Source organism: Myotis nattereri (genome assembly GCF_964212035.1).
Source record: "Myotis nattereri genome assembly, chromosome: 5".
In the NCBI taxonomy this organism is placed as follows: Eukaryota; Metazoa; Chordata; class Mammalia; order Chiroptera; family Vespertilionidae; genus Myotis; species Myotis nattereri.
Window position 1 is genome coordinate 60,249,743 of NC_138080.1, and position 15,576 is coordinate 60,265,318.

Consider the following 15,576-nt stretch of genomic DNA (forward strand, 5'->3'; position numbering starts at 1 on the left):
CCAAGATCTTTATTTCAAATTAAATGAGTAGGAGAGAGTGTGTTGTAATGATGAAAGCACAAGATTGGAATCATCATTGATCTGAGTTCAAAACCTACATCTGCCATTTGATATATACTGATAATATATATTTTAAATTATATAATCTCTCCATTTCTAGATTTTTTTTTTTACTTCTTAGGTAATAACATTATTATTTGTCCTATCGGACTACTGTAGTAATTAAATGAGCAATCGGAAGACTCTAACACTTAAAACTATAGAGTTTTAGTCTAGGTGTGTGTGTGTGTGTGTGTGTGTGTGTGTGTGTGTGTGTGTGTCTGTGTCTGTAAGTGCAGCTCTGGGTTTGGAACTTGGCTCCCCAACTCCACTTCACAGCTATGTGACAGGGCAAACTTATCTGACCGCTTTAATTTTCAATTTTCTCTATTGTAAAGAAGGGGTTAAATAATAAACACACACAGTTATTGTGAACTATGGATGAAAACCCGTGGTGCATACATACATACATAGGCCTTTTATATGTGGAAACCACTCATACCATTTTTGTGAAGAATCATGTACACAGCAGACACTCAATATATCAAAACTGTTGTTGTTCTTCATCTTAGCTGACAGTTAATAGTGTTTCATACAAAAAGGTCTGTAACTTATTTCACTCTCCTTTAGCTTACTAACCGAGCACACCTCATAAGTATGTTCACTATACAATGCCACAAACTCCAAATGGGCAGAAAAGCAGACGGGGTGTATCTTTTCCCACAAAGCTGATGCTTGTATCTGGGGCAGATGTTTTGGAATGAAAGGCTTCTGATTAGTTAGAGCCTTCTGGGCCACAGAAAAAAAAGAACTTGTCAGTTTTGTTGTTGTTAAATGAATAGAAAATAAACAAGAATTTTGTTCTGTTGTTTGATCTTCCAATAGTTATGGTAGCCAAGGTTGTAAGTGCCCACTTGAGCCAAATATTTGAACCAGCTCTCTGTTGACCTGGGTGGAAGTTACATTCAGATGAGTCCCTCAGGTGGAAGATTCCAGTCTTGTCCTCCTAAGATAGGATTACTATCTTAGAAGAAACCATACTCACCAGGAATTAAAATGGAAAAGAGAACAAGATTTGCAATCACAAGCCCTGAGTATAAGTCTTCATTCGGCCACTTTGTAGCAATATAGGTTAAACGGGTCACTTCACTTCTCAGTTACATTCTTCTCATTTGCCTAAAGCAAGGTTGTTCAATGGAACTTCCCATGATGGAAGTGTTCTAAACTTCACTGTTTCATATGATAGCTGTGAGGGTGTTGAGCACTTGAAATGTGCTGAGGGCAGCTGAATTTTTTAATTCAGTGTGCTCCGGTGGTGCCTTCTGGACTTATCAGGGTACACACGCAGGGGGTTACAAAGTACTTATCAGGAGTGCACACACAGGGAGCTACAAAATTCTTATCAGGGCCACACACACACAAGTTTAGTTTCACTTCTAAGTAAAGTTAAAATTCACTCTCATACAAAATGGAGTTTGCTTATGCTAACTTATACTAACTAAACTTCTTACTCTAACAGATTACAACTGAATCCTGTAGTTATTGTGCTCCAATTCTTAGTCTTTGCTGATAATTTGAAAGCTCCTTGAGTCTACAACGTCCACTTACATAGTACAACATCCACTTACTTTAATGTCAAGTGAAAATCAGTAAATGACCATTCTAGTCAATTTTCAGTGAATTAGTGGCTTATGGATTGCAACATGAACAACATTGTCATTTACAAAAAGGCTTTTTCTTGAAAGGAAGGAAGGAAGGAAGGAAGGAAGGAAGGAAGGAAGGAAGGAAGGAAGGAAGAAGAAAGAAAGAAAGAAAGAAAGAAAGAAAGAAAGAAAGAAAGAAAGAAAGAAAGAAAGAAAGGAAGGAAGGAAGGAAGGCTGTGATTTATAGATGCCGTTTTTATTCTTGTCTGGGTTAAAGCACAGTTTGAATTGTGGGTTGAAAATACTGTGAAACCTGACATCGAGTTGAACTTTGTTTGGTTTTATGGTGTCACCCAACTACTTTATGAAATTGAAGTCACCACTGGTCATTTATGTAGTCTCTTCTTCACTGGAAATTTTAGTATTTAATTCTTTTTCCTAATGGGTACATTTTTTATGACTTCTTTTGGGTTTGAGTTAAGGTCTAATTTTGCATAATGAATGAAAGCAGTTGACCATTAAACTTTCCATCCATCTATACCCACATGTAGTTTTAGACTCTGATAGTTTTAAAAGGTTCCATTTTTATTCTAAAAATGCTATTGTACAGTTTATTGGGGGAAAGTATTTCTATTTACCTAGGTAATAATTTCAAATGACATTTTAATGTCTTTTTTACTGGGTCATATCCTTTGGTATATAAATTTTTATTTGGTCTTAAAATCCTTATAAATGATTTAATTATTATTCCCAGGCACTCTTTATTAAAGTAACTACTTTTCATAATTTTGAATTTACATGCCCAAGTTTTTAACATTTATCATTCTGGACTCAGACTTCTAATAAAATAGGGGGCTCGCATATGGAGCTTTGACCTCAGAACTAGAGAGATTTCTTGTGCAAGTCTCTTAGAAAAGCTAAACATCTCTATACGCAATTTTCATCCGAAGAAGTTAACAGAGTTTTTGTAAAATGTGGTGGGAGGGATAAAAAGCCATGAAAGAGCTCAAACTATCTTCCAGATGTTTTTATCTCAACCTACCTTCTAACTTCCTTTGCACCAAGCAGAGAGAAATCTTTGTGATAGAATCCCTGTATAGTTAGTATGTTGGTAAAGGTTCTCCACAGAAACACAACCATAAAGTGTGTGTGTTTGTGCGTGTGTGTGAAGTATGGTAGCTGACAAGTTCTAAGATCTTGGAGGTGAGTTGTCAAGCTGGGATCTCAAGAGAGGGTATACTGTATTCCTAGTTCAAAGGCCAGCAGGAAAAGCCAGTGTTTCAATTCATGTCCAAAGGCTGAAAAAACAACACCACCACCAGTATCCAAGTTCAAAGTCAGTATGGCAGGAGGAATTCTCTCTTACCCCAGGAGGGTCAGCCCTTTTTGCTCTACTCAGGCTTTCAGGTGATTGGATGAGGCCCACCCAAAGTAGGAAGACCCATCTGCTTTACTCAGCCTAACAATTCAAATATTAATCTGATCTGGAAACTTCCTCCTAGACACCTACAATAACATTTGACCCAATATCTGGACACCTTGTGACCCAGTCAAGTTGTTGTCATAGGAAGAAATTCCATATGAAAATGTATTTTCTAATCTTTGTGTATTCTTAAGGAAGACTCGACCAATCCAAGGTTACAGATCTAGATCATACAAGGTTCGAGGATTCAGTAGTACCTCCTTTATTTTTCAGATCTCTCCATTTTAACTAGGGGAGAACTCAGCATCCTACTTTATATTTTGACTTTTGTCAAATTCAGGGAAAACTAAGAATAATAACCTGCAAGCAAACCTTTCATTTACTCAGTCAACAAACCTCAGTCAAACAGAACGGTGGTAGGACAAAAAGACGAGGGAGACAAGTCTCTGCCAATCGCAGGCTCAGAGCATGTTCCCCCGTGTTGAAATTCCCTCCTTGTATATGTCATCAGTAGGCTTCGAATGTTATTTTAAACAGAAGCTTTAACTAGAGTCTAAACTTTCTTTTATTTTTTATGTTTTAATTTTGTAATTTAATTTTGTAATTTATTTTTTTAGCAACAGAGCCCTTTCCCCCACCCCCTAAACAAACTGTGCACAAAATTCCCATATAAATCAAAGAGATTCATTGGAGCTGATTGTTCTAGTGGGGGTTGAGTGAGGAAACAGGCCTGACGCCTGTCCACTTACTTGGCATCTCTTTTGTTCAACATCCTCCCTTTGGCCCTCTGCCATAACACTCCCAGGGCTATAAAAAACAAAGTTTTAAACCATTTATCTATTTAATATTCTTGCCACGCTTTATGCATTATATATATATAAAAAAAACTTTACAGAAGCTTTGGCTATTTATTTTCCAGTTTCCCTATGCCTCATTTTGTGTTCAATTATGTCTCCTTATTCTTCATAGGGTTGTTTTTTAATTTCATTTTTCCTTTATGTTATTCAATTGTATGTGTTTAAAACATTATATATATAACTTACTATTTTGCTGAAGGGGAGAAGCATATATTTTGAAATATTTAAACAAGGTAAGACAGACCAAACCATCTATATAAAATGTGCCTTTCCCTACAACCTTGGACTTTTCCAGTTAGAATTGTGATTCTTGGGCTATGGGTTTTGGAGGTTCTGTCAGGGGAACAATTCATAGTCCCACTTAACTAGAAGTTATGATTGATTCCACATGTGATCTGGTTACCACACATTCCTCATTACAATGGTCCAGCAAAGACAGTAAGAGATACTATTCTTACCGTCATAAGGAAAGAAGGCTGCTGTTTCACAACCTGAGAAAAAAAGTCTGGAACTCAGAGGTGCCCCATGCTCAGATATGAGTGGGCAATTGCAGCAACCGGGATTCCATATGAGCAAGACAACTAAGGGCCTAATCCCTTTTGATTACAGTCTGAGAGACCTCACAAGGCAGCAACCCAGACCAGCTGAAGTGCCAGTGACATATGAAGAAAATCCGGAATGAATGGTAGAGGAGATTGGTGATTAATATTATTAATTAGGCCCCAAGGATCAGCTGGAGTATTAGATATTGTAGCTTGGTTCTTTGCCTCTCCTTAAATCTTGGGAATAGCAAGTAGTATGACCTTGAAGAATTGTACTTGAACTTCTCTTTCGGGAGGTATGGGGAATGCTGTGTTATATGCTCTCTGGGTATCAGAAAACGATGCAAGTGCATGGAGTTGTGCAAGGTGATGCCTGTCCTGGGCCCAGTTTAAGTGCTTTCCTATAGTGGTTCAACCCTAACATGTCTTCACTTTTGACCACTCATTCAGTGGAGATCCCCATATATAGTTACTGTTGTCACTTAATTTCCTAACTCCATCAGCTGTATCAGCCTCTCAGAAGATTACGACCAGACATTAGCATGCCTCCCATGGCATCTACATGGAGAGATCCAGAGTGGCTCTGGCACCTGTGTCATATCAGACCAGAACCAGGAAAGTTCTGTCTCCACTGGGATATTGCTTCCCCAGTGGCTACCCAAAGGAGATAGATTACACAACCGGCGTGCAAAGGAGTTAATATCCCACAGGCTGAATCTTTACCAGTGAAATATAGAAGGTAAGGAAGTGGCATATAAATGTCTCTTCCCCCACCTAAGAAGCTGTTCCAAGGTGCGAAGGTGCAATGTGACTTCTCTAGAGTTGTTGCACATGATCTAGCAACCAGCCTTGTTTTCTTGTGAAGTTCTGCCCAGCTCAGGAACATACCACCTTATGTCTGCTGCTGCTTTTTTCCTGCAACACTTTTCTTCTTACCTCCCTCATGCTTCCCTGGGGTTGGATCTCACTATTAAACTCCAAAGTTTCTGTTCACCAAGTAACAAATTAAAATATAATATAAATTCTATCCTTCCTGATTGAAAAATTTTCTGATTTTGGTACACCTAATTATCTTCTATTTTTATGTATATTAATGTATTAATCTAATGAATTTATTTTTTTAAACTTATAGCTACTTTCTTTCTCTGCCTCACTTTATTTTACAACTTGTTCATTACTCCACTCTGTTTATGATACCATTATTCTGTAGTTCCCTTATTTTTGACTGTTTTTAATGCAAAGGTACCTTATGTTGGTTATATGTCTTTTTCAGAATGTGTGCCATTGCAATGCCATTTCTTAGAACAAAAAAGTTGTGAATGCCAGATTTCTCTATGTATTCCTGTGTTTAAACTTTGACATAGTGGAAGAGTGTAGTAAAATTTAAACAAAACTTTATGGACTAATCCCAGCATATTTTAAGTCATTCCCCACAAATCACTAAACTTTTCTGACTATACTTCCAGACTTCTCTTAGGCAAGGAGATGTATGCCATGTTAGGATCCCACACCATAGTAAGGGTCTTTGCTATCTCCCTCTCTTTACTCCCTAATCAGCTCCTTTTAATTACTATTTCTGATAATTATTTAGAGGCAACATAAATTTTAAACCTACTAGTATTAAACATCTATTATTATTAAGCAGACATACCTAACTAATATTTCTATCATAAGTGTATATTGGAACTACAGCCTAAAAGCTTACAAATTAAATTGATATATTATACTAGCTATCATCCTTTGATTTGACCTAATTGCCCAAGGTTTTCTAAACTTGGATATCTCCAGTTTGGGGGATTATTTGTTTGCTTTGGTGGTGGTTGTTGCTTGTCTTGAATTTAAATAGCCTGGTATTTGTGTGTACACAGAGAACTTGACTCCCCAATTCTTCAACCTTCCCTCTTACCCCATCTTTGGTCATGAACTTTCTTTACTCTCACTGTCTATTGATTAATTACTTCTTCTCCCACAAAATGTTGTGTGATGACAGCTAATCTGTGGGACAGTTGAGAATGAGATGATTGTTCAAAAAGTTATAAATATCTCAAATGAAAGATATAGCAAAACTACATTGCATCCCATTGAAACAAAACAAAGGCAGCTACAAACATTTGGAACCAAGTCACATTTTTGCACACCATCCATTACTCTTGCATTTAACAGGATGTTAAAGATTCTACATCTTCTGAATTTATTAGCTTGGTATTTAGCATGTTGCACAGCCAAAATAGCAAAGAAGGTTCATTATTGCTGGTTAAATTAGCCTCATGAAAATGTTGTTGGTAAAAGGTTACAGAAATGAATAAGAGATTTAACCAAGCAGCATATTAAAACCATTTATCATTATAATTTGCAAAGGCATTCTGATTATTTAAATTAACTTGGATAAAGGGTAGAGAATTAGATAAAAGTTAATAATTAAAACCTAAATGGCATGATTAGTTTTTTCTTTTGATAAAGAAGGGGCAAAACATATGCAACATTTACTTAAATTGGCCTCATGGGAGAAACTGAGACCAATAAAATCATACCTGATCATACTATTCATTGGCTTTAAAAAATTATATCTCTATTATATATAAATTAGATTACCCGAATAGCTTATGTTTCCTTCGAACATAGTCTGATTATCCTTCTCACTTTATTTCATTTTGGATGGTCAAAGCCTAGAACTTAGCATTTTTCTGTTGAGGTTTTTTAACTGAATGGCCTCTATGTATATTAGATAGTCTTTGCCATCTTTGTGAAAAAATTTTTAAAATATATATTTTTATTCATTTCAGAGAGGAAGGGAGAGGGAGTTAGAAACATCAATGATAAAAGAGAATCATTGATCGGCTGCCTCTTGCAACCCCCCTCACACTCTTAGCACAGGGGACTGAGCCCACAACTGGAGCATGTGTCCTGGCAGGGAATTGAACCATGATTTTCTGTTTCATAGGTCGACACTCAACTGGCCAGGCTTTGTGAAATTTTTATCAGTAAATTAACCTGCACTTTTTTCTCTTTGATATGGTTAATGTTTGTGTGACCTAAATTATTCATATCTTTCTTTGTATTAAAATGATTATTTCCCCCAAAAAAACACATAGAGCTTTCTCAAAAAGAGTGGTGAATCAATTTTTTATGGGTTTAAAAACCCTAATTAAGCAGTTTGTGTCTATGGACTTACATAAAAATGTTGTCCCATTTCCCATTCTTAACAGGAACCAGGAGCTAAAAGAACTTGGTGAACTCTCTCCTCACTGGGACAATCTGCGGAAAAATGTCCTTACTCACTGTGATCAAATGGTGAATATGTACCAAGACATTCTGACAGAACTCAGCAAGGAGACAGGTGTGAAAGTAATAACTCTACATAGTCAACCTGTGCTGCATTTCATATATGTCATGTGAAAACAATAATAAACATTATTATGGACATAGAACAGCCAATATTTTTTAAAGCATCTTATAATTCTAATGCTTCCAAATTGGCGTGAAAAATGACAAAGAAAAAATGCCCTATTTTACCTCACGATATTATTCTAAAGATAATTGAGAGTTAAAAAATTTAAATATCTGAGAAGAAAAGCAAATCATACAGTTATATTTTCTTCCTAAAGTTTTTGTAACAGTTCTTTATGTCAAATTTATTTTTCAGCAAATGTACACACACATGTCCTCATTATTTACTTACTAGTAATATTAAGTTTCTTTCCACCTAGGGTCCTCTTTCAAATCAAGCAGCAGCAAAGGAGAGAAAACATTAGAATTTGTTCCAATAAATCTACACCTGCAGAGGATGCACGTACACAGCCCTCACCTGAAAGGTAGTGTATAGTATTCTTTTCAAAATAGGCAACTGTGTCAGGGTGTTTCTTTAAAAATCTCCACCATTGGCAGACTTTACAATTTAAGCATTTATATAAAGATAAAGATGAAACAGTTGAAGTTGATAATAACCCTGAATATTATAAAAGGCACTATTATTTTTTGTTGTTGTTGCTGTTTCTGAGGACTACTTTATCAATGTAGCACCTGAACTGAGTTGCAGGTGAATATGCAAAATGAATATTAGCTTCTTTAAGTAGTGTCAATGACTCCTAATAGCTTCCAATTGTGCTACTGTTTGGATTTAAAAAAAAAAAAAAAAGAAAAGAAAAAGGCAAAGCAAGACTTGTTCATTGTATACTATTTATCTTGAGAAACCAAAGCCCAAAGTTGGACTCAAGCTGTTTCTCTGTCTTGGCGGTGACCGTCATTTTAACCAAGAATTTGTCAAATGAAAGAACTGAAATAAAAATTAGATGGATTGGCCCAAGGCTTTTAGGAACTTTTGATTACTGAGTGTCTGTCAGCAGTTTGAACATAACATATAATGGTTTTAAAAATCATCAAAACCAGAATATCAACAAATAATAAAGAAGCTAAAGTACTTAAATGCTGTGTGATAACCAACATGATTTTTTTTCTAATGGCCGATATGAAGAGGCCTTTATGATATAGTAAAAAGTTTATGTATTTTGTGGAATGGAATAGAATTGCAGCTTCACTAGTTTCTATTAAATTTGTTATTTCTAATCTTTCTAATCTGTGTTTTTCTCTTCCAAATGAAGTGAATTAGAGTATGTAAAACACCTAGAATGAACGATAAGAGTTTCCATGATATCTGTGGCCTTTGCCATCAGTGGGACAAAGTGGATCTGTCAGCTTTATCATGGCTGTTAAAGTGATCAGTAAAGAGACAATAAAATATAAGGAGGTAGCCAGATGTAGAGGAAAGATGATTTAGAGAGGCAGAGGCATTTTGGAAACATCATCAAATGCAAGACTTGATGACTGATAGGATGATGAAATGGGAGAGAAGGATGATCTGGGGTACAGCCTTGGGTGGATGATAGAAGTATCACCAAACCAGGTAGTTTGTTGGGGCAAAATCGAACGAAGCTTGTATTTAAATATGCATTCAAATATTTGGTGATGATCCTTAAAATACTTCCGCCAAAGAGAAATTATTATCTAAGTGGCCTTTCACATCATCTTTCTTTATTGAGAATGACAGAATCATTTACATGATGCTGTCTTTTGCCAAGATACTATCTGAAAAATAGACTAGAGTGAGCTAGGATGAATGCAATGCCTCTAGTTTCTGTTTCTCCAACTTAACACGAAGAAACTAGAAACTAAACGAGAGAAATTTAGAAAAGCAAATAAAATTTCTTTTAATTAGTTTGGTTTGGGAAATGTACCAGTGTCCTAGATCTGCCATAGCAGAGCACCAGAAACTGGTTGGCTTAAACAGCAGAATTTTATTGTCTCACTGTCTTGAAGCCAGAAATCCAAAATCAAGGTGCTGGCAGAGCCAAGCCCCCTCTGGAACCTGAGGGGAATCCTTTCTTGCCTCATCCTAACTCCTTTTTTTTCCCTGGCAATCTGGTTTCCTTTGGTTTGCTGATGCATCACACTGATCCTCCATCTTCACATGGTGTTCTCCTCTATGTCCTTCTCTGTGTCCAGATTTCCCCTGTAAGGATTCCAGTCATATTAGGTTAGGGCTCATCCTAAGAACCTGATTTCCACTTGATTAATCTGTAAAGACCCTATTTCCAAATAAGGTTGGATTCTAAGATATCTTTCTTGTGGGGCACGATTTACCCATAACAGGATATATGGAGGGATTTTTTATATGTGATTAAAAAATCAAGCAGTGGAGAGAAAAGCAAGATTTTGCTGTTAGAACTAGGATACAACTCATAAACTAGAGGATTTTTGTCATAGTAGTCTTCAGAAAGACTGGTTCCTCCCTTTAAAGAACTTAAGGAGAAAATGTAGGAAAGAACAAGATTTCCTACAGCCAAGAATTAATGTGAAGGTACTGAAATCTATTGCATAATGTATTATATTATATTAGTACTAGAGGCCTGGTGCATGAACTTCATGCGGGGGGGGGGGGGGAGGGAGGGGGTCCCTCAGCCCGGCCTGCACCTTCTCTAATCCGGGACCCCTCGGGGGATGTCCGACTGCCTCTTGCAATCCAGGACCACTGGTTCCTAACCGCCTGCCTGCCTGCCTGCCTGATCACCCCTAACCCCTCTGCCTGCCTGCCTGATCTTCCCTAACTGCCTGCCTGATTGCCCCTAATCTCCTCTACCTGCCTGTCCAATCACCCCTAACTGCTCTCCTGCTGGCCTGATCACACCTAACCACCTCTGCCTTGGCCCTGCACCCAGGACCCAGGCTTCCCTTCTCTGGCCAGCTGCAGTCACCTGGGCTTCCCTCCCTCTGGCCAACTGTAGGTACTCAGGACCGGGGTGGGCTGCTTTGCCCAGGCCGCAGCCTCAGGAACTGGTGCTCAGGACCGCGGGCGGGTGGCCGGCTTCAGCTTCTCTTCTCCCAGGCTGCAGCTGCAAGCACTGGCACCCAGGACTGCGGGCGGGAGGCTCCACCCAGCCTGGCTTTGTCAGGAAGGATGTCTGGAAGACGTCCAGTCTAATTAGCATATTACACTTTTATTAGTATAGATGTATATTGCATGTATAAAATATGTATAACATTAAATATTTGTTTTAAAATATTTATTTTTTATAAGTTTAAAAGTTATTTGAGGTTGGACTTCAAATAAAGTAGGTGCTTTAGAGACTAGATCACCAACTATATGTTATAGTAGAAATTGAAAATGACTGAATTTTTAGGGACTTACAATTTCTTTGGCTGTAATCAAGTTAATAACCACTCTGAGCTTTGCTTTATTTACTTGCAAAATAAAAATTAAAAGGTGTAGATGGTAGTCAATCAAATTTCCTATTTACTTATGTAACATGTATTTAGCAGATTTTGAATTGCAGTTAAATTTATTTAAGATCCATGGTTACTGATTTAAATGTTTGGCTGAATTACAGACAACATTTTGTAAGGTAATGATGCAAGTAAGATTGGCCAAGCCTTGGTATTTCACTGGTGAGTTATTGAATGTAGACTACATTCATTTTCCTTCTTACCATTAGTAAATTGCATCGATTCACCTTTGATTAATATGCCTGCTATATTTGGAGAGGCAGCTTTACAAACAATAGCAGGCAGATTTACCAAATCTGAGGCTAATGTCTAGCTCTTGAAACAAGTAACTGAGCAGAACTAATGATGTCATGTCTCATACTGACAAGTGAAATAACCTCCATTTAACTTCTGGTGCCCCCAGATCCATTAAGTTAAATTTTCATCCTTATTCATTATTGAAATTAAATGCAAGAGAGTACCCACCATAATAGAGATCTTTTAGAGCAGTGACAATAATAACAAAAACAGTACCCCGAAATTAAGAATACCATTTTCCACTCTGATATATCTCAGTAAATTTTATCTTATTGGAAAATCAGTTGTGAATAGTATAACATCTGGATTCTTGTGATATTATAATATTATATGTTTAAGTTATTTTATCTATTATCTATATATATAAAAGACTAAGCGACCAAATGACTGTTTGGCAGGTCACTGTGATGTGCACTGACCACCAGGGGGGCAGACACTTAATGCAGAAGCTACCCCCTGGTGGTCAGTGTGATCCCACAGTGGGAGGGCCACTCAGCTGACTGACGGGCACCAGACGCTGGGCTCACAGCTGGCAAGCACAGCTGTGGTGGCATGAGCCTCTCCCCCCTCCATGGCAGTGCGCTACCGTGCGGCAATGACAGCAGGCCCAGCAGGGCCAGGATGAGCCAGAGAAGCGTGGTGCCCGCCTGCCGCTTTGTGCTCCCTGGCCGCCTGCCGCTTTGCACACTACTACATTCCTTGGGGGATGTTGGGCTGCTGGTTTCGGCCCAATCTCCGCAGGCCCTGAAACCGGCAGTCTGACATCCCCCAGGAGTCCCTGATTATGAGAGGGTGCAGGCCAGGTTGAGGGACCCCACTGATGCACGAATCCGTGCACTGGGCCTCTAGTAGATATAGATATATAGATATATAGATATATAGATATATAGATATATAGATATATAGATATATAGATATAGATATATATGCCCGGTACATGAATTCGTACACATTGAAAGGAAATTAATTAGAAGAAATATTTTAGAGGCCAGGGAAGGACTGCAGGAGGTTGGCTCCAGGGTGTGTCCAGCTTGTCTTGCCCATTCCTGATTGGGGCCAATTGGGGCTGGCTAGCCAGGGGCGAACTATGGTAGGTTGGCCGGCCAGGGAGGAACCACAGGAGGGCGCCAGGGCATATCCAACCATCTCACCCAGTCCCGATTGGCCGGAACCCAGCAGCAAGCTAACCTACCAGTAAAAGCATCTGCTCCCTGGTGGTCAGTGCGCATCATAGAGACTGGTTGAATGGTTGACTGAACAGTCAAACATCTAGCACATTAGCCTTTTATGTATATAGATCATATTATAGTACATAGGAAAGAGAAAGAGAGAGAGAGAGAAAGAGAGAGAGAGAAAAGAAGGAAGGAAGGAAGGAAGGAAGGAAGGAAGGAAGGAAGGAAGGAAGGAAGGAAGGGAAGGAAGAAAGAAAGAAAAAAAAAGAAGGATGAGAGAAAAGGAAGGGTGGAAGAAAGAAAGAGGAAAGGGAAAAATAGTAAAAGAAAGAACTCACTATATGATATCATAAAGCTGGAGTTAGGTACAATGTCACTCGCATTTCTGTGTAACTATGGATGAATCAGTTGACCCCTTTGCCTCTTAAACTTCCAATCTCTACACTGAAGCTGGAACAAATAAGAGGAGCTGTCAGAGCTCCCTGATTTCTGCATTTCAGGAGTTTGGGTGTATCACCTCATCAATGAAGCATAATTACCTTTAGACATGTTTCATGATGATGCCAAATTTCATGGACTACTTTGAAACAGATTATCCTCAAAAATCCCTGTGGTTTTGTGAATCATGTCAAAGTCATTTGTGGGCCATTTTGAAGTCAGGGATTATGCTTAAATTGTTTCTTGAAATGAGATCAGCATGTCTACATTTTTTTATTAGCACTATTTTTATAGTTGCAGGAATTTTAAAGAGATCTTCTGGGGAAAATAGACTTATTATCTCATTTCTATTATTAAATGGCGTTTAAAAGGCTATGAAGCAGCCCTATTATTAAATTTCAAGTCAACCTAGTGTCTTTAGCTTGATGAGATGCAACTTGAATTTCACTTTTCTATTATAATGTATACTATACCATTTTCACAAAGCCAGGGACCATTTTTGAGGTATAAAAATATCAGTAGATGAAATCCAGATTATATTTTATAAGAAAGGAAAAAGGACCTTCAACTTTTTTGCTTAAATTTTCTGTAAAATAAAATGCCCACCTACATTTTTATAGTTGTCTCTTAGTACAAAAAATCAGAAAGCTTTTATTATGCACAGTTAATGGCTATTTATGTCACAAAATTACTTAATTTAAAGAGCAGGATAAAATGGGTAAATTTTTAAAATGAGACAAATATTACTGATCAGATTGTTATCTTATAATTTTATTTTTATTGCCTTTTTTTATATCTGTTCTCCCTTAAAGGAAATCAATCAATTGAAGTTAATTCTAACTACATTCAAAGGAGTGCATCTGCTCTGGCCAAGAATGAACATGGTACTTTAACTAAACTGAGATGAGACCAGGAAGTAAATCCCATGGTGTACTTAGATCTGTCTACTAATTTTGTAGTAATGAATGGCAAGTGAAATTCAAGGATGAAGGAGCCAAAATAGATAACTGTTTCAATACAGTGATAACTGATTGTTATCAAATAACAATTGCAAAATATTAAGACTTCCTGGAGCCTTGTATTGACTTATAGAAGTACCTTACATATTTTGGAGATTGACCCCTCATCAGATAAATGATTTGCAAATATTTTATCTTGTTCTCCTGTTCTGTATGTTGCTTTTTTACATTATTGTTTCCTTAGAAATTTTTTTAACCCTCACCCAAGGATATATTTTTTGTTTTTATGAGAGAGAGAGAGAGAGAGAGAGAGAGAGAGAGAGAGAGAGGAGAGAGAATATCGATTTGAAAGAGAAACATTGATCTGTTGCCTTCCATACATACCTCTGCTGATGATCAAACCCATAACCTAGATATGTGCTCTGACTCAGATCTGAACACTCAACCTCTTGGTGTACTCGATGACACTCCAACCAACTGAGCAGCCTGGTCAGGGCCAGCAGAGGCTTTTCAGTTTGATGTAGTCCCACTTGTTTAGTTTTGTTTTTGTTACTTGTGCTTTTAGTGTAATATCTATGAAATAATTTTACAGACCAATATTATGAAATGTCCCTAAGTTTTTTTCTAGTAATGTTATAATTTTAGTTCTTATGTTTAAGTATTTAAAGCCTTTGAGTTGATTTGTGTGCATGAAGGGTCTAATTTCAATCTTTTCCATGTAGGTAATCTTAAACTCCCCTTGTTCTTTTATTATTGAATGTGTTTCAGGGAGGGATATGGTTATCTTCTTCCCCTGGAGATATGTATGTTCCAGATTTCAATTTTTTTTTTCTGGATAGTGTATTTAAACCTCTTATTCTTCGATTAAGAATAGTAATTCCCTGTGTAATCTAAAGACAAATTAGATAAACAATTCATCCTCAAAATATTTGTTTGTTTATTGACAATTATTCAGCATCTACAACATGCACACATTTGAATGTTCTCCTAATCTTTGAAATATATGAGAAGAACTGAAGCCTGTGTTTTGGGCAGAGTGACTGAATGGCCACCAACACAGGAGAAGCGATCTGCACTGTGGATGCAAGGAGGCTAAGATTGAAGAGGCAGTAATAATCCTGACATGAACTGAGGAAGGCTAGATTTAAAATAAAGAGAGTTCACAGTGATAAAAGAGAATAAAATTTGGGGAGCAGAGTTGTTGAAACTGATCAGATAAAATGTTGAGGGAAAGAAAGCAACTGATCTTGAGAGCTTGAGAATTTTAGTTTGGAATGTTTAAAGGAATGTGTTGTCTATACTTGTTTTGGAAACCAGGGAGAAAGGGCAGATTGAAAGAGTTAGAACAAGTTAAGATTAATAGCTGGCTGACATTCAGAGATGTTTCTAAGGCCGGTAGGAATAGGATTATTTAATCCTATGACCATTT

At 37.4% G+C, this 15,576-nt stretch overlaps 1 protein-coding gene across 1 annotated transcript in view; it reads left to right on the forward strand.

Annotated features, from left to right (window-relative positions):
• The window catches only part of INPP4B (inositol polyphosphate-4-phosphatase type II B), a 563,351-nt gene that overhangs the window by 429,945 nt on the left and 117,830 nt on the right, over positions 1 to 15,576 (forward strand). The window contains exons 13-14 of the mRNA XM_081093135.1: positions 7,711 to 7,841; positions 8,212 to 8,316. Coding sequence (XP_080949261.1) covers positions 7,711 to 7,841; positions 8,212 to 8,316 — 236 coding nt within the window. The remainder of the gene's footprint in view (positions 1 to 7,710; positions 7,842 to 8,211; positions 8,317 to 15,576) is intronic.